This window comes from Corvus brachyrhynchos, unplaced genomic scaffold (genome assembly GCF_000691975.1).
Source record: "Corvus brachyrhynchos isolate BGI_N302 unplaced genomic scaffold, ASM69197v1 scaffold167, whole genome shotgun sequence".
NCBI lineage: Eukaryota > Metazoa > Chordata > Aves > Passeriformes > Corvidae > Corvus > Corvus brachyrhynchos.
This window is the reverse complement of record NW_008239547.1, coordinates 3,686,635-3,707,068: the sequence shown is the minus strand read 5'-3', so window position 1 is coordinate 3,707,068 and position 20,434 is coordinate 3,686,635. Positions and strand designations below refer to the sequence as shown.

The 20,434-nt window shown below is 36.5% G+C and overlaps 1 protein-coding gene across 1 annotated transcript in view; it reads left to right on the top strand.

The window, feature by feature from the left end:
• ARMC4 (armadillo repeat containing 4) overlaps positions 1-20,434 on the top strand; it is a 75,038-nt gene that overhangs the window by 48,959 nt on the left and 5,645 nt on the right. Inside the window, 2 exon segments of the mRNA XM_017741557.1 lie at positions 804-992; positions 1,580-1,801. Of these exon segments, the coding sequence (XP_017597046.1) occupies positions 804-992; positions 1,580-1,801 (411 nt within the window).

Here is a 20,434-nt window from a genome sequence, read left to right as displayed (position 1 = left end):
TATCACCTTGAGTGTCCTAGTTGGTTAGTCATTCCTTCTACAGAGCAGTTACCTATCGCTGATTATTCTTGTTGTCTTTCTAAACCATTTTTAATTTTATGGTAACTTTTTGAAGATGGTAAAAATAGACCAGGTCTGCCCACTGTATTCAAGATCAAGGCACGCTGTTTCCTATTTCATTTTTATGGGCAAACTTAGACATTTTTCCAGGGTAATTTTCATGTCCTTTAGTGACATTTTACATTGATTTTTCATACTCTGAGGTGCACCATGGTTCTCCCACTGTTGCAGTCATGACTGGTGTAATACCCCCTCTTAAATATTCCTGAATACTCATTTGCATTGATACAAGAAAATGGTATTGTTGCTCCTTTGTCTTAGATGTCAGACTAAGTGTAGGAAACAGGAGACACTTTGAGAGCCTAAACAGGAGTGTGTGTTGGTGCGTTAGATGTCCTAAGGTGTGCAAGGCACCCATCTGGCCACTTTGATACTACTGATAAGAGGGACTTGCACCCTTCTAAAGTGACAGCTTGAGACTTTTATATCCCAGGGTATGAAAAATGATAGATAGCTTTATTGAGGCATTGAATTTCTGCCTGGATGGTGGTATGCAAAACAGTCTAACTCTCATGTCAATCAAAAGAGCTCCAAGTTCCAAATTAGCCAGATTTCTTGGTGAAGGCAACACAGCAATAGCTGAAGTTTTGAATAAATATGTCATGCCAATCTCTTTTTTAAACATTTGCATATAAATACTGATTGAATATTTTAAAACTACGTTTCTTTTGATTCTCATTTAGAATTCTGGGGAAATGGTTCGATCATTTGTTGGTGGCTTGGAACTGATAGTCAATTTGCTAAAATCAAAGGATAAGGAAGTTTTAACAAGTGTATGTGCAGCCATTACAAATATAGCTAAAGATGAAGAAAACTTAGCTGTTATGACAGATCATGGAGTCGTCCCTCTGTTGTCCAAGCTAGCAAACACAGTAAGTAACATTTAAACATATCATACAGAGCATTGGAATTTCTTACATCAGACTGCATTATGCCCAACTAAAAGGTTATCACAAGAGCAGTGGATTTTGCAGCAGCTACAAGGAAGAGCTGTATAATCATTCCTCTATGGGACATATATTGGACATCAAAACAGTCTGTGTCTGCTACTAAAATTGTTTTGGAAGATGAGCTTCATTTTAATAGTTACTGTTGCAGAATATTGCTTTTGAGAGGTGCAGCTGCCATATGAAAAAAGCACAAAGGGTTGAGAAAACAGTAAATCCGAACATACAGAAAATCTCAATGATGGGGCTATATTTTACATTTTAATGCTGTCTTATCTAATTTACAGTCAGTCTAAAAGTACCTTTGAAATAACATAAAAATTCACAGCACTTGCTATAAAAAGAATATTAAGGGACTTTAATAGCTGTATCCCTTACAGCTCTCTCCAGTTTTAATTGTACTGCAGTTAAATTGGGATGCCTTAAAGATGTGTGAGAATACAATTCTGCTTTCCAATGACTTTTTTGTTGTGTGTGTTGACTTAAATTTATTATGTTTTTACCTTCTTCAGAACAGTAACAAATTAAGACGTCACTTAGCAGAGGCCATTGCCCACTGTTGCATGTGGAGCAGCAATAGAGTTGCCTTTGGAGAGACCAAGGCTGTGGCTCCTTTAGTACGTTACTTGAAAGCAAAGGATCCATTAGTTCATAGAGCTACAGCTCAGGCTTTGTATCAACTTTCAGAGGATCCCAACAACTGTATCACCATGAATGAAAATGGAGTGGTGAAGGTGAGGTGGAAGATTTGTCTTATTTGGGGGTCAAACTATTGAAGGGGTGTGGCATGGTCAAAAAAAAAAAAAAGATCTTTAATTTGAAATAGTTCTTTAATACTGCTGTGTACCTCAAATTTTCTAAACTTTATCCTAAAAATGTTCAGCTAATTAGTGAATTAGGAAACAGGATTTTGGTGCTAAAAATATTACCGCTAGGTGGGTTTTGGGAATAGAAGTATGATGTGGACATTCACGTTTACTTGTCTCTGACCTAAGCTGGTAGTGACATGGCATCAGACTTTGACATTCTCGAGTGACATTTGCTAAAGAAGTTGGGTTATCTTAATGGATGGTTGCCTAATATTGCAGAAAGTCACCTAGGAACTGAGTGTAACTGGATTTGGTTACAAATTAAAATAGAATAATACGAAGGCTTACCTGGAGCTGTTTCGGTGAATTCTGCATTTACTTATAAAAATTTTTATGTTAGGAGTTAAGCACAAGCACATTCTGCAAAGACCTTATCCTAGAACAAAATTTTCTCTCATAAAGATTTTTCTAGCAAAGTTTTGTCTCACTAGTTGAAGGCAGAAGAGTTATTCCTTTGGCACAGGAGAGGTGAGCATTATGGCTTTAGAGATTGAGGTAGTAGGAGTTCTCAATTCTCATAAATTCCCTGAAAGATTCACTATATGCAGACTTTTCATTTTACTTGATGTTCAGGTAAATGTATTCTCAGTAAGAGTTGACTTACAATGTAGTATTTTTATTAATGTTGAGTTTATGCCTGCATTTATGATAGTGTAGTGTATTGTGAGCAGTTTCAATTCTAGCACAGTTAATGGTCCTGAATTGTCATGCTTTTATCTGTAGTTGGCTTTAAACTACAGGATTGACTGGTCAAAAATACTTAAATATTCAGTTTTTGAACTTACTCAAATCTAAGCTACCCTTTCAGCACTGGAGAGTAACACCTTCCTATCACAGTTGCATTATATTGGCAACATATATGCAGCACAGAGGAATGAATATATGCTGTACTACACCACCAGCATTTGTTGACTTTTTGATCTTGCTTCTCTCTCCATTCAGCTGGCACAACCCATTTTCTGATCTTCTTTCATTTTATTACGCAGATTTCAGGTTTCATAAGTCGTAGCACACTGGACATTAGGCAGATTCTGTTGATCACTTTTAGAATAATTCCATCTCACTCTAGAGTCACCTTCACTTTTCCGTCCTAGTTAAAGCATTTAGACTAATAAAAAACATTAATTTGTACTTCCAGATAAATAGGGATGTACAGAAAAGTATAACAAGTGTTTAATGTTTTTGATTATTCACAATATTCTGGATTGCCTATAATATGATATGGAAGAGAAAACAGAACTGAAAACAGAACTGAAAACAGAAAAAAGAAAGACAAAAGCTGCAAAATTAAGAAACCTGGATCATGTTTGTTACATCTAAACTTTTTATCCAGGCTGCACTTCTCGTGTACAAGAAACTTGTGTTTTTGTACTAGGGTGGACAAGTGTTTGAATGTGTTGTATGTGGTTCATTACAAAACCAAAGTGGAAGTGCCTCTCATAACTGATGGATGGCCTGAACACGAGAGAATATATGGCTGAATCTCATGTTTGCCAGTACACACATGTATTTGTGTCATACAAGCAGATGTGCATTAGTAGTGTGACAGGAAGCAGCTGCATGTTGAGACTCTCAGTCAGGGTAGCAGTTCTTCGGAAAAAGACCTGGAGTGGAGGTTAAGCAAGTTGAACATGAGCCTGGTGCCCTGGGAGAGGTGAAGGCTAACAGGATCTTGGGCCATGGTAGAGTGAACATAGCCAGTAGGTCAGGAGTTCAAAGATTCAGGTTAATAGTCTGTGAAAAACCTATACCTCAGCCTCTTCTCCCTAGATCATAAAGTGACAGAAGTGCAGTGAGAGTCATCGAGCTAGGTCTCTTGAGCTGTCTTGAGCTTTCTTACCTGTCTAGCTTTGATAGCATGGAGATCAGTGTCAGATGATTTGCTTTCTAGTACTACAACTGCAGCATAGGCATATCCATTTTACAAAAAGTATTTCGTTCGGTTTGTCTTTGGTTTTCAGGGTATGGAATTCTCCTACCCACAAGAGGACAACACCTATGGTCATTTAGAGTTTCTAACTCTAAATAAAGTCTGATTTAATTTGCAATTATCCTGCTGTGATGTTTCCAAGCACTTCCTAATGTTTATGTGTTGTGTTATACGTAAAACGGCAAGGCAAAGTGAAGAAACAAATAGGCCTTTTTGAAAGATACACCAGACCAGTGAGACATAGTGTTTCCTGTCCAGTGAGGACAAGTAAATGAAATGTGGTGGGCAGTCTGAGACACTATGTTCTGTTGGACCTATGATCGTTTTTCTAGATGTGCTAGTCCAAGTGCTTTTGTTCTGTGTTGCCAGAGCTGAGCAGATCGTGAAGCAAATCAGCACATGCACCATGACAGCTCAGGGCACAGATGACCAATCCAACACTTACAAGCTTGACTCCCTTGCTGGCACTGTTGGAATTGCCATCACGAATCAATAACTGGAGTTTCAGAAAGGCTAGAGAGGCTTTCCCAGATGGCAAGGAGAGTGGGTGGAGGAGATTTAGTTGCTCAAATGCAAGAGTTAGTACAGTGCTGAGTCTTGCCTGGCCTATGCAGTTGGTCTGTCCAGCACGGGGGAGACAGTAGTTGCAGCACTGTGTCTGCACCGTTGGATGTCTTTACTCAGTGCTTTGCAGTGATGACAGAATGTCTGGGTGTTTTCATTCTTCTAGTCTCTCCAGTGAGTAGTTGACTGAAAGCATACTTTGTATTTGTATAGAAGTTGTTATGTACAGGTTATTCCAGGACCAATCATATTTTTTCTAGGAAACTTGTTTGGATTTGTTTGATATTTTTTCATCTTTTACCAGTTATCTGGTGTTTCAGTGATCATGCCCAGTTGGATTATTGTCACAGCCTCTGTAGTTCTGACTAGGTTGCAATACATGCCTATTCCCAGGTGTTCTTCAGCACATGTTCATGTGCTGTGTTCACATACAAAGAATGTGTGATGCTTCAGGGAAACATTTAGCCTGTGTGAATGACACAGTTGCTGAGTGCTTGAACAGTTGGCCAGAGACTTTCTCAAAGCGTTAGACTTTCTGACCATTCCCTACTCAATGTGTACATACATGCTTTTGTCCAGGAAACCAGTAATAAAATTATAAACAGAAAGTAATTTCAATCAGATTCTTGTATTTCACATTTTGCCACTGCTTCAAACAGTATTTGCTAATTGCAAAACAACAGTTGTGAGAGAACCAGTGTTGTAAGTTTTCACCTATTTGTAACTGCACCCAAAATACATTCAGTTTTCTCAAGTGAGTCTATATAAAAAGCTTGGGATCACTGGTGTATGTCAGCTACCATGTGAAATTCTGAGGAGACAAACAGGGGGATTTTTGAGAATGTTTAGAAAGGCGGTTTATGAAATTTTTCTTTTATGTCAATTCCACGATCAATGTTCTTATGACTGAGAATGGAACAATGGTTATGACCTGTGACAGATGAATCAATGCTTTCTTTCTGCCAAACACCAGAACATATTTCCTCTTTCTGAAGTAAAAATTCATGGCTGTGCTGGAAAATAGATTTGCATTTTCAAAGATCCAGTAATGACATGTGGGACAGTAGACAGCAGGAGAAATTGATAGACATCAAACTAAGGAACAAGTATGAATTTGAATTCAAAACTGGGAGATAGCCATTCACAAACCAAGGGAGAAGAGAAATCCAGTGAGGATTTGGCAGTTTACAGCTGAGATAAGCAGGAATATCAGGCAACATTCTTTACCCTTGGAGTCCGTCACTGTTACAGACATGAGAAATAGGAAAATTCACAGGCAACTGGAAGTATCACCAAGCCATCACCACAGTCTTCAGGAAAACAGCAGAACATTACCCTTAAGGCTATTGCAGGGGAACAAATATGTCCACCTGTATTTGCCTGCTGCTGAATCTTAGAACAATCAAGCTCGTTCATGAACATGTCTAACTGTGAGCTAAAGAGTACAGGTTTGTTATAGGGATGCCCTTGTAAGATGAATTGTAAAAAGACTGGGGAAGAAATGGGAGACTGAGGAAGTGCAGATAATTGAGTAGTGAAAAGATGAGTGTAAACATGTTTTAAAGGAAGAATTAAAGTCATCAGAAGATGCTAAAAAAATATTTAAATCTGTATCCTACAGACCATGTCAAGCTAATACAATGCTACTCTGTGCTAGAGTCACTCTTTTTCTTGGTTATGTTGGCAAGATGTAGACTTGGATTGTTTCGGAAGTGAGCAAGTGAGGATGGTGGTGTGGTCGGATGGGCACTCATGCAACTGTTCATCACATACCTTCTAAAAGGCTTCAGAGATTAAAAAAGATGCAAAGTATATACAGTTGAAAAATATGTAGCTGATTATTCCTGGTCATTCTTCCTTTGCAAATGAAGAAAGATGAAAGATAATCTGTTATGGAAGTTAATTTCTGCTATTGCAGAAGTTAATTTCTCACTTTTTAAGTGATATAAAGGATTTGTTTTTGTGAATGATGATGATGATCACGATCATGATGATTATTATTTCTTTGTAGAGAAGGCCTAGGATGTTTGAATGGCCTCATCACCTACAGAGTTGAGGCAAGTCTTTTATTAGGAGGCTAATGAGACTCTGAGGAGTCTCTGAGGAGATTATTAAAGTAATGAAAAAAGTAAGAACAAGAGAAAATAAGCAGCCAAAGTCAGGCTGTGGAAAAACAAAATTTATCAAATTAGTAATTCATCTTAACTTTAAATGTTTACACTGTGCACATGCCAAAGTGCAATAGTCATCCCAATTCTTAAAATAGTCAAGGAAGACGAATAGGTTTTTACTGTTTCATCTCTCTTAATTTGGACATTTATGCAAAGATAAGGCACCTTGGTTTCTACTGGCAATATTTTGTGGTCTCCTTCAGCTGTAGTTGCAGTGCAGGTTCAAAGGTCAGATCTGCACATCTATGCTGTAGGTATCTATGTTTAATGGGGTGAATCCCATCCAAGGCAGTGGAGAACTTAAAAATGAGCTTACAGTCCATTTCATTATTAGATAGGAATGAAAGAATTCTGACTAATAGTGCAATAAGAAAGAGCTATTAAAAATATTAATTTTTCTTCTCCTAGAAGAATACAGATGAGTTGAATTTATATTGCTATGGTGGTGATGAAACTCAATCCCAGCTGTAACTGAAGCACACTTTGAGTATGATCTAATATTGCCAGATGTTTTAAATTAGTGGATCTAACTAACTTGAATCCAAGGATTTTGAAAGAGATCTTTGGAGTATTAAGGATGGATTCCTTTCATCTAACTTTGGCCACTTTTAGGTATGGCGTTTAAGTAGTCTAAACTAAGACACCTTCTGTAGTCAATGGAAAGAGAGAGACACCTGCAGACTTATCCTAGCTGAAAATAGATGCCCAAGATATCTGCAAGGAATAGACTCATGAAAGTGCCTAATTTTCTCCACTGAATATAGAAAGGACTTAGGTGACGAGCTCAGACTAAACAGCCAGCTTTCAGACAGCTGAATTTAAATTAATATCCTCCTGGATGTTGATTTTTGACAAGCTGGTGGTACAGGGGAAGTTGCAGTGCTGGTAATGTGCCAATATTTAAAATATTTATTATAGTCTGGTAAACTGGACACTGTTCTCACGTTACATAGTTGTAGGTCCATACATTATAATACTGGAAGGATCATTTTAATGACCCAGTCTGACTAGCCTTGCTCATGCAAACCAGAGACATTGCTTCATTTTTTTCTGTTTGGAATAGAGTATATCTTTTAGAAAAACACTGACTCTTTACTTAAAAAATTCCAGCAATGGAAAATCCACCAGAGACATCATAACTTGTTCCAGTAGTTAAATACCTTCCCCATAAAAACATTTGCACCTTGTTTGTAGGCTAAGGTTTGTCTAGCTTTATCTTATACAGTTACATGTATGACACATTTTCTTGGTAAACGGACAAGCCCTATATAACTTCTGTTCTCATATACATTCTTATTGAAAAAAATTAAATTGCTTATCTCAGTGTCATATTTTTAATTAGCTAAGCAAGTGTAATCACTGATGGAATTTCTATCTTTTTAATTCTTTAATTATATTTGTATGTCAGTTCTGAATTTTTTATTTTTGAACTCCCTTTTTGGACTGAATTGCAACATACTTAGAAAAAAATTCAGTATTCCAGTAATACCTGTATGAATACTTAAATCAGGTAAAATAACTTCCCTGTTTCTGTGTAAGCTCTGCTTGAACATCAGAGATTTTCATTATTCTGTTTGGCCACAGTATTGCCCTCAAAGTTCATATTTGGCCAATTTTGTACTTTGATTTTCATGTCTTTTTGGAAATGGATCCCCAGGTTAAATCTTTGCATGCTATACTGTTGGCCTTCATGCACACGAGTAAAAATCACCAGTGAATTTAGACCTTGTGATGTAAGCTGATTTTTTTTTTCAGGTGATTAAATAATGTTTTAATTTTTGTCAAAACACTTAATAAATGTCAGATGACTTAGCTCTCATTTTTTTAAGAATAATTCACAATTCAAAACCAGCCACAAAATATATTCAAGCATTTTATTGTTTTAGAAAGGAAAATTTTCAGAGACCAATATACTGACTCTTCTTGTAATGTCTTTAAAACAAAATACTGCCTTTCCACAGTAGAGGATTGCAGGTTTAGCAGAGATAAGATTCATTAGAAAACTGAAGGAGTTTACTGGCTGAGAAAGTGGTAGATACTTTTGAATTATAGAGACATAAGTGTATTAAGGCCTGTGAAAAGAATACCAGTGGCTTTGAAGCTAAAAAACACCTGTTCTGCCTGCCAATGAAATTCTACCTTTGCAGGTACCCGATCAGATGGTACATAAATATTCTAAAAGATTTAAGGAGATCTTCCCAGTGAGTTGATTTCCAGTATGATGATCCCTTGATATTTTGACTTGAAGTTTCTGCTTGAATTCTGAACTAATTAACTAAGAAATAGTAAAGTTATTAATTTTTCTATTTATGCATTTATTTCTGTGTACTGTGATGATGCTTAAAGGCATTGACCACAGATAAGTAGTTCACTTCACTAGGGAGGAACGTGTACCCACATGAGAAGATGACTCCAGAAAGCTTTCAATTTAAATGTAACACACAACGAGGTGGAGGTGAACAAACAGATAGGAGTGGAGTGCTAGAAAAATTATGTAAAATATTTAAATGGTCATATTTCATAGTTCAAGAAAACCAGGATACAATTACTGCTAATTCGTAGCTGCAACTCGGTCATCTTCAGTAAAAAGTAAATAACGAATACTGACTGTAAGCTTTTTGTAAAAATCTAGAACAACTGGATGGTAGCCAGTCACCCAGACTTTAAGGCACTCACACCATATGGGAACCATAACTGGTGCTGTTGGCAGGTTTTTGCATGTGTGTGCCTGTGCTGAAGGCTACATGAAGTCAAAGTAAATTAGTCTCTGTTGAGCTTTGCATTGTTCTGAGCAGCTTTTATTTTCCAAATTTATTTAAAGATATTTTTCTATGCTGCACTATGAAAAAGTCTATTTTCTCCTGTTCTTGTTCCATTGTACATACAGAACTAATTATTTTTGGGCTAGAGGAACCATTAACTTAATGATTGAGGTACATACCCAAAATGCAGATGATCAGACTATTCGTTCATGTTCTGATATTTTTTTATTCTTGAAAGTGTCTATCCAACCTACCCATGCATAAAACTGCTTTACTCTGTGGTCTGGTTTATGCTATTATTTGCCCTACATGGAAGTGCTCTGTTTTCTTAATACTACAAAATAATAATAGATGCCTTCTAGAATATCAGTTGTGGTAGCTTATAAGAACATCACCAGGGATACTGAAAAACAAATTTCAACTTCTTGGTACAATAAAGTGGACAAAGAAGACACTCATGCCTTAAGAATGGGACTTGATTTGTATAATCATACCTCTTAATATTTTTTTTTTAATTAGTCCATCAGATTTGTCTTTTCATCAGACTAGAGCCTCAAGAGATGCGTGGGAGGGGACGTGGGGAGAGGGTGGATGTGTTCAGCTTGGGCTTGTTGGTTGGTTGGTTTTGGTTTATTTGGCAAAGAAGGCATAACAGCTATAATGTATCTTCTGAACCCTGTGTGGAGTTAATAGGAGATATTAGTGCTTTTTGAGTTCAGTTCTTCGTGGCAGGAAGGTTAGGCTCTTCTATTCCCTTGTAATATTCCAAGATATAAAACCAGTTTGTTTAACCACAATTTCTGAAAGTTATTGGAAAACAAAGATTTCATATTTGGAAGGTTTTTTATAATGACTGTGTTAAAAAATACAATTTCTGTAATTTATTGTGCAGAGCTTCCAGAAAACTGGTCATTGTTTGCTAAAGTCATAAATCCCTACAAGAAGTTTTGGCTAACCATTTTATGTGCAAAGACTTTCATAAGACCATCTTTCTGAAATAAATAGATGTGAATTACAAAACATGGAAGACAGTTACTGGTAATTTCTACTGAAAACATTCTAAAGCCAACCTTTTATCACATACTGTATTTATCTGGAGTATAGAATATGAAATGCAAAAGCACTGGCACCTACTTCTTTACAACTATTTGGCAACAGGTTTGATTGTTTTCTTGTGAGGACCTTTGGTGAGAACATTAAATACACAATGTGGAGTTTTACATTATAAAGCAAGGTTTAAGATATCTTCATAAATCAATCCAAAATATTTCATTTAATATCTATGCAATAGTACTATTGTGGTATAATAGTATGTATTTGCAATTTACATATTTATGTTGTAATTTTAAGTTTAGAAGAACCCCCTTTGTAACTGTAATGGTTTGCTCTGTTCAGGCTCCACAGTTCAGGCTGGAGATATGGCGTGTCTGGCACATACTCCAAGCTGATGCCTGTTGCTTTTTGTAACAGTTGTTACAGTTCTTGGACATCAAGAAAGAGGGCACTAGATTCCAAAATTTCTGCATGTCTGTTGTCTACAGAAAATATGCCAAATCCCTTCACCCACAGATGTATTGATCACATCACACTTAAATTTTGGATATAAGAGATTTTATAAACTAAGTCCCACAGTAGCATATTTTATTCCATTTCAGAAGGATTAATGTAAATTGACAGTGTTACAGCAGTTTCTATTGTGTTAGCAACTGCCAGGTTGCTTGAAACATTTTGCTTACAGTATCAGCTCCAGGAAACAGAAATCAGTAGCTGTTCTACCTTTATAATAAGCAAAATGTCACCATTCATAAAATAAGGGTACTTTTATGTAAAACATTCTGCTTTTGCACCACTGACAAAGGTAATGAAGTTTGGCTTTAGTATAGATTAAGCTTCAGACTTTAGATTACTTTTTTCAAAATTTCACATTACTGAAGTTTATGATATGTAGCAAGTGTTCTGTTAAAATCTGGCTGACTGTGGATGGGAAAAAACAGCAGCCTAAGGGAGATCAGCTTTTTTTTGCCCAAACTCTGTGCTTCAGGAGATCTCTAATTTTGTAACATTTGGATAACAAACCTAGAGGCTGGCATAAAGCTCCTCTTGGCACATTTTAAACATCTTTTAGTCTTATAAAAAGAAGCTTGTCCCACTAAGCTGTACGTTTGTTGGAGCTGTTTAACAGTAGCTGTGCCCTGCAGCTCTTTTAGTGATAAATGAGCCATTTCAAATAAGGGCAATTGCAGCCAACTGTGCAGAAGGAAGCATTAAAAAAAATTTGAATAGACATTTTTGAAGCTTAAAAATGCACAAACAAAGTATGTTAAATCAAAATATATGCTGCTCCTTTTAATGGAAAAGATTGCTACTGGCTAAGTCTGCCAGCTTCAATAGGTGTGCCAAAAAGCCAAGGAATCTGGCAGAATCCACAGATAGCAGTTCCATCTTTCATCTATATTTCTTTTCTGTATTTATCTTGCTTTAGAAAATGCAGAGAATGTCTTTTCCTTCCGACTTGGCACTATTTCCAAACCACAGAAATACACAGAGCAGCTTCTTGCAATTGTTTAGCTCCCTGCACCAGTCTTATCCTTGTGACTGTGTGAATCATTTCTTTCTAATTTGGCAATAATAAGAAAAAAAAGCATTAAAATATTTTTATGTTTATGGAAAAATGGCTGAACTGTCAGATATAAAATTAGTTTTCTTAATTGAGAGACACTGAGCTTAATGTGTAAAGACAGAATGCCAGGTAATTATTTTTGACATTCAGCTGATCAAAAATAGTTTCCTTGAATGTAAGGAGCTATTCAAAGAATCTGAACATAAGAAATACCAAGAACAAAGTTCTTCCTGTAGAATCAATCACTCAGTTCAGCTTGGCTTCAAGCCCTGCTCATTGTAATCTCTCTTATGTCGCCATTTCAAAGAGCGCTCTGTGGTATCTTTTAAGTGATAGGGCACATCTTACTGATGTTGCTTTCAAGGTAAAGATACTAAGGAAAAGTCCATTTCAAGTGTGTGGATTATGGGATGGGCTCTAGTGTTAATGTTCCTAGTCAGTGTTCTGTACTTTGGCATCAAATCTAAACACCTGACAAGGCTGCCAGGTGGCACGAGGCTGATGAGAATTCTGTCCTGACTTGAGTGAGGGCAGGGACAGGATATGAATTGCTGATGCAATTATGCTCATTTAACAATCAGTAGCATGTAAAAGCTAAAATGTATCTTCTCCTGGACTATGAGTGAAAGTCCATATGATTTCATTTTATTGAAAATTTTATTTTAATTAATGGTGCTTTTATCTGCAAAGATAATTACTGGCTGTATTTATCAGCTGCTAGTCAGTGCAGAATTTCTTGCCATGGTTTATGACAATTCTTGATCTCTGGAAGCTTTGAAGAAAAAATTGTAACGTTAAAGTGAGAGAATATTAGCCAGTAACACTATTTATTTACCAAAAGAGTCTGATGCACTGCAAATTATATGCTACCTTTGGATTTAGGGAAACTGTAAAGCTAGATAGATGGTGCCTTTGGGTTCATTCTAGTCTACTCATTGCATTTGTGTTGAAGGTATTGATAAAAATAAAAAACCTCTCCATGACATAGAATTGGGAGAGCAGCAACTCAAAAAGGTGCTTCCATACTGCTATATAGGTATGACAATTCCAAATACTGGACTCAGGCTAAGACACATAATTAGGGTTCTGTGGAAATAGAGAAAAGTTTAAAATATCAAGAAGGTCTTTAGAACACTTTAAATAAAAATTGCCCCTCTGAAGGTCCTGTCTTTCACCAGTTCTTGTCTACTGTCTACCCTGACCACAGGTGTGTGGGATGAATCCAGGTTTATTTGCTCTTTTTATCTCTTACATTGTATCTGTGCAATCTGCACAAATAAAACATTAATTAGACTTGATTAGCTCCTTCTCAGAATTCCAGAGAGGCGTAATTGCTGGACTCTAGAGGCATTATAAGCTAAGGGACTGTGTATATATCCAAAAAAAGGTCTGTCATACTTTTGCACTGGATCTACTGAACATTCATGGTATAGAGAATATTTTATTAGTCTTTTGCTTCTCAGAGCATGTTGTCTTTCCATCAGTTGATTACTCTATTTGTGTGCAATAATCCTGTTACTGTTTGGAAGGATGGAATTGACCATGCTTGGATTTTAAGAAAGCATTGAGCAGCACTCTTCACCACAAACTGTTAAAGATGTTAAAATGCTATGTGGTGAGAAGGCACAGTCCTAAAGAGGATAAATAACTCTTTAAAACTGAGGAATCAAAGTGTAAGAATTAGGATGAAGTTTTGGAGCCAGGGGATCTTGTCATTTAGTATTTCATAAATGATAATGGGAAGGGTGGTAAATGGTGAGGTCGCAAACTGCTGACAGTACAGTTCTCCATGGTAGTGCAGAGACAATTGCAAACTGCAATTCACAGTGCAGAGCCATGGAGGTCAAATCTCCTGTGCAAATACGTCACAGCTCAGTGCAAAGATTTTCCCTTTCATGGATTTGGTACACTGAACAGTTTTGCATACTGCATGTGCAGTGGATGCAGAAGGACTGCCAGTAGTTATTGGTTAGAACTGAAAAGATGTCCAAATGTTTGGGTGAGGCAATAAAGTCCTTGCAAACAATTTGGACAGAAAAATGTTCAATGTAGGATACAGTTGGGGACACTATGAAGCCCTGACTTTGATTGATCAGGCTGTTTCTGTTAATCTTTCTGCTCTTGGTCTCATAATCCAAGAATCCTCATAAAACTTGCAGTTAAATATAGGTGTTATTTATCTTTAAATTTTTGTTGACATCCTGGAGTGTGGGGGGAGAAACTGATAGTCTGTTTAATTCTTCAGCATCAGAAATTCACATGAGGGAATTGTATTTTGAGAAACCACTCTTTCACAAAATTTATAATATTCTGCATAAAGATACTTCTGTTCAGGGAAGGATGTTAAGTTTCTTAATTGTCATCATGAATCAAGCCCATGATGCACTGTTTAAATGAAAAAGTAGCATGTTTGAGTGGGGAGCTGGTGAAGTAGAGAGTACATTCCCCATGTGGGAGTAGTACTTTCTCTTAAACCAACTTCCACATATTGTTTTTATTAGGTGGCAGAATGCCCCAAACATACTCACCCAAGAAAGTCCAACATGTGGTCAGTAATGTTCTTGTGCTTGCCCAGTGTTTTGAAATAATGTCTTGGGTAGCTGGTTAACTCCAACCATTTCATCCTCCCTGAGAGACAAAGTAACCACCACACCAGGTTTAAATTGTGATTCTTTTTACCTTCTGCAGTAGCATTCAGGTAGAAGGTTCACATGATTTTTTTTTCCCTGTGTCAAAGCACAGAGTTGCATGGTTTTAGAAAATTAGTTTTCACATCTTCCCCCGCATGCTTTAACCAGCTTTAGCAAAGCTTTTACGCATGTGGTACAACCTCCACTTGCCCAAGCACAACTATAACTTTCTTTTTATAGAACTAAAAAAGCTCAAGCAAATGAATAAGCCAAAAACATTTCCAAAACCTGAAGCTTGGAATTGAAGTTGAAAATTTAATACAAAAATTGAGAAAGAGGCTTTTGCTCTAATCAGAGAAAGTTTTAAATTTAACCTCTATTAATTAATTTTTCATTCTCTACTTCACAGTTACAACTTTAGAGAGGGAAGGAAGCAGTCAAGCTCTCTAATATTTCCTGGCTGACATACACAAGTCAGACAGGTATTATTGCTTGCTTGTTTGCATGCTACGCAGTATTTTTAAAAGTCTCTGATCTCACAAAGCTTCCAAAAACCAGCAGCCATTCAAGCACTTTGTGGACAGAGTCCTTGAGTGGCTTTGGAGAGATGTTTTGCTTATTTTTGAAAAAATATCTAACTCCCCTCTAAAGAACTGTATGCAAATCAAAAATACTTTGGTTGACTATGGCCTGAATGGAGTGCTAATTCAAGCAACTCCCTTTGTTTTAATCACCAAAAAACCAAAGTATGTATCTGACACAGTAAGTGTACATGGTAACGTTTTTCCACTACACAGACTTTTAAAAAGCACACAAATTTCCAGCACTTGTAAATATATCTATGACAACTGACCAGACTGTTCATAAAGAAATTTGGGTTGATTATAGGAAGTTGACTCCGTAGTATAAAATAATCTGGTTTTCTCTAGTAACAAAAAAAGCAGTTTGAGAATCTTGGCAAATAAATGGTATCATACATTTAATTTTCTGATATCATACATTTAGACTTACCAGTATGAATGAATCTATTCATGTTCATGGACTATACATGTACCTTTGCCCATGAACAGCCCCAGATCTTTTCTTGCTTCATCACATTCAGTTTCACATTTGTATGAATAGAGCAGATCTGTGCTCATACCATCCATACATTTATTTACCCTGAGTTCTAATTGAACATTTTCTAGTACATTTACTTGTCTAAAATCAGATTATATGTTGAACAGTACCACTCATCTTCCAGTTTATGTAAATGTATGCACTGTTGCCACCCCCACATCTTAAAACATAAGACTATAGAACAGTCTTCTTGTGTGCCACAAAAAAAAAACCAAACAATTTTAAAATACCCTGGCTCCTTATTTCAAATAAATGCTATTGTACAAATTCACAAGGAGAACATCCTGCTTTTATCCCCAGACTTTGATATGTAAGGTTTACTAGCAAAAGCACCTCACTGGTTTTGATTATAATGATTGTATATAGGAAGAGAGACAGACCCTTAGACCATTGGACCTAAAGCTATATTAACTTTAGAGATCAAAATCAGCACCTGCAATTGAATACAGAAGAGAGTTTCAAGTCGGTTCATGCATACCAATAGATCTAACACACTTTTAAAATACTGGTGCAGTCAGATTATGTTCTCTGACCCCTCTTCTCAGGATAAGATGCACTTGAGAGAAACACAGCAAAATTTGTTAAAAGTCTGAAAACTGTAGTGTCCCTTTACTGCAGTTCAGTGTTGTCTTCAAAGACAGAATAGTTAGAGTGCATTTCAGGAATATCAGACAAACCAGAAGGAAAAAAACTCACATCATGTTTTCAGGGCATTGCTGAGAAATCAGGCAGAACCATTCAGAATGTCAGGGTTAAGGACAGCTTAAACCTCATTTTTTTCCTCTGACTTGCAGCTGATAGTTTATTTGCAACTTCCCCTGATTAAGGTTTATATAATCTTCGTATGATTGCTAGAGATAGGCAAAATTATAGTATTTCTATCCATAGTAATGTTAACAAATTTGAAACAAAACTGAATTAACAATTCTTTCTCCATGTCCTATACTACCTCTTCAGTAATGTTTGAGAAGGAAGGGAAAGGTAAAAGTCATGCTCCTGCAAAATGAAAAGGAAAGCAAAGAGTGAAAAAGAAGGTAAGTATGGAAAAGGAGCAGGAAATACAAAAAAGAAAAATTGATCAGGCTTGCAATGATATAAAGGAAGGATAGTCCCCAACATGTTCCTGAGCCAAAGTAAATTATGAAAGGGACATCCATGACATAAGTTCACTTTTTTGAATGTCCATTCCATATAATAAGTAAGCAGGCTCATAATTTAATCTTAATAAAGTTAATTTCCCATGAAATTAAAAAAAAAAAATTGAACTGTCACTCTATTGAAAATACAAAAAAAGTTATTTATTCTCTCTATGCCACCAAAAGCCTTTTATATGTTAATCTTCTTTTGAAAACAACAATGAAATAAAAATAAAATACAGAAAGTGGTTCAAATAAAAATATGCTGTGAGACCCTTGGCTTCATCACTTTTGGATTATCATATCTGCCAATTGTTTTTTTATGGGATGAATTTTATATCCCGTAAGACTTTTTGTACACTGGAATGTTCATGATGATTGAATTCTTTCTTAATATCACACCAAACATCTTACAGCTGAATGTAGATTCAAGCTGTCTGCCTTTAAGGTCTTCAATTAGTTACATATAATTGTACCTTTTAAACAAAGATTAGAAATTATTTTGATCACTACTTTTATTTAGTTACTTCATCTTTGCATTATATGTTTATGTGTAGTTAGATTTACACCTGGAATAGTTGTCAATATTCCTCTGAAATCCTGTAAGTAGCCAACTGAGATGGGAAAACCTTTAAATTTAGTATATTTTAAAGTTGTCTGCAAATTTGCAGTTTTTAAACTATTCTATATTTCACCATTTGGCATTTTGTTGACTTTCTCCTTGACACTGATATTCACAGTTCTTTGCCCATTTATTATGTCTTTGCAGAGAAGGAGGGAATCCTTCTCTAAATAACTATGTAAGAAATGGACAGTAAAATAGATGAGGTGGAGAAAGAGCTGTAGAGTTTATTCATATTTTGTAGCTGTATAAACATTTGCAAGTATGTGTGTGTGTACTGTATTGTAATTCCCTTTAGGCATTCGGGTTGTATGTATTTCTCCAAAGTAATGCAATGCAACATTTAACCTTATTAGTGAGTATGACAACTATATTCTTATTTTGTATGTTATTATTTTGTGGTCAAGAGATTTCTTTTCAAGAGTGCTGTTACGATTCAGATGTTGAAGAAATATGGCCCTTGTCCCAAATGCCTTTCAGTTTAGTTGTAACAAAAGAGGGGACTAAACAAAATAGACAAAAATGGATAGCAGGTAGGAAAAATGGAAAAATGAAGCTGTACCCAGAAGGATTTTAAACTTCAGATCTATCATGGTGTAAAATCAGTTGTAGCTCACTGAAGCTCTTTATTCTAACAAAATAGTAAACATCTCATGGTAAAGTACCAGTAATCATATATTCAGAATCCTTTACTGAGACTATCAAGCCCTACTCTTCTTCTTCCCTCATTTCCTGGTATTTTGTGGGATTCATCTTGCCAACAGTCGTTTCGTCACAGGCAGTCACATAGGAAAAATGACTTGCCAAGGATGAGTCACCTGTCCTAAGTCCTGAGAAAGTTGAGATGGTTTAAGTGCACAACAAACTGCAGACAAGTTTATTCTCATCATAACTCAAAGTCCTGCACCTCTTTGCAGGAAGTGCACAGGTTTTCTGGCTCCTGTACTCTTCCTGAGGGAGGAAGGGAAAGATGAGAAAGAAGAGACAGTTCCTGGCCAGCCTGCCAGCTGCCACCGCGTTCAGGTGTGCCTTAGCCCAAGCTGCATCCTTTGGACCTCCTCATACCCCCCAGCCATTCTTGAGTGATTCAGAAAAGTTGTTGTCCTTTTCCTGTGGCTGCCAGAATGGAGATGTGCTTCATGGGAGAGAGAAAAGACAGAAATAGGACAAGAAAGGAAAAGAAACCAGGTGTAATCTTCCCAGAATTTCTCCCACACGAGCCAGAGAGCTTCAGTTTTACCTCTTTATGTTCAGAATGAGTGAACTAGGCTGCACTAGAGGTTGCTCTGACTTTAGTCCTGGAGAGGAGAGACCCTGTGCAAGGGGGAATCAGCACAGTGAGTGTCAGCCCTGCCCATCCTTCCCCTTTACTGGAGTTTCTTGGTACTGGATTTTGTACAGCTGCTAGCTTAGAGTGTTACCTAGTGCATGGGACTTTAGTTTGAAATCTGTTTTCTTTGCACCCCCTAAGAAATGCAAAAGAAAACAAAAACACCTCAGAACTTACATGAGCATCTTCTTCTTAAGAGTCTGGGTATGGTACATGTTGTCTTACCCTTTCATTCAGCTGAAAGGGGAAATCAGGAAATTGGCCTGAATTTTAGTTTAGAAACAGTGACTTAGCTTAACCTTCATTATGCTTTGATTGTGGAGTATGTTTTATTATTTATAATTTAATTTTATGAGAAGTATTTTCATAGGAATATGTGTAACGTAACACTCAAACTAGGTGCTTTAATATTTTCCAGTGTGCAATATGGTGTTGAAAGTTAGAAAATGCTGGCTGGATGTAGACTGATACTTTCTTGGATAAGCTTCTACCATATGCTTTTATTTAAAGCATTCTTTTTTTCTTTTAGGTTAGATTTATAAAAAACACGTGAAAAATGTCTTTTTTATGTCTTTTTTTGTAAAAGAAGTGTTACGCAATTAGAAAATCACAGCACTAGAAATTTAGCATCCTTCAGGAAATGTTGCATGTAAAAGAAGCCAGATACTAAATCTAAATTTAAAAAAGAAAAAAAAAAAAGAAGTCGAGTCCTACCACTAACTGGAAATGCTATGTCAATCTACAAGATGTTGTACTGAAGTATATGTCTTTAGTTCCAGGAATTTTAAGCTCTATCTGAACTCTGAGTAGCTTCCCAGTATAGATATGAATCTTGTTGAAGGAGTTTGTCCATATTTCCTTCTGATTAGAAAAATTCAAATAAGATTTGCTTTACAGGGAAGAAAACCTAAAGAAGCCAGGACAAAAAGGGCATAAATATTTTTTTATATAGTTATTCTTTATTCATAATTTTCTTTCATGTTCACAAGACTCTGGAGTATTGAATAGGCTGATCTTTTATCTGTTTTGTGTGAGCAGGGGAGCCTCTTTACTACAGCTTTGTTTTACACTTTCCATTGTTTTAGAAAACTTGTTGTGGACACATCCCATGACTAACCCCTTATTTAGAGATTATTCCATGCAAACCTCTATACTTCCTGAAAACAGGACACCCTATGCTTCCTGCTTCCCCACTCCAAGTCTGGAAGCTGCAGTGACTGTGGCTGAAGGAAAGTGAGTAATTCTAAGTTATTGTAACCAGTACATGGAGACCATCTGAGATTTTTTCAGATTTAGGGTTTGTTGGTACACTACTTACCTCTGCTTTTTCTGCTTTTAAATCCCCTTGGGCTACTTCTTCATAGAAGTGAAAAATTCTAGAAAGACATCACTGTTTGCAGTAATACAGGCTAGAGACCACCATGCTGAGGAGCAGTTTCACTGAAAAGGGTATGGAGATTTTGTAGACAAAAAGCAGAACATTAGCCAGCAATGTGTACTGACAGCAAAGAAGTCACAACACTGGGCTTACAGCAGGAGCACAGCCAGCAGGTTGAGGGAAGTGATTGTTCCCCTCAGTACTTATTAGATCACACCTAAAATACTGCACCCAGC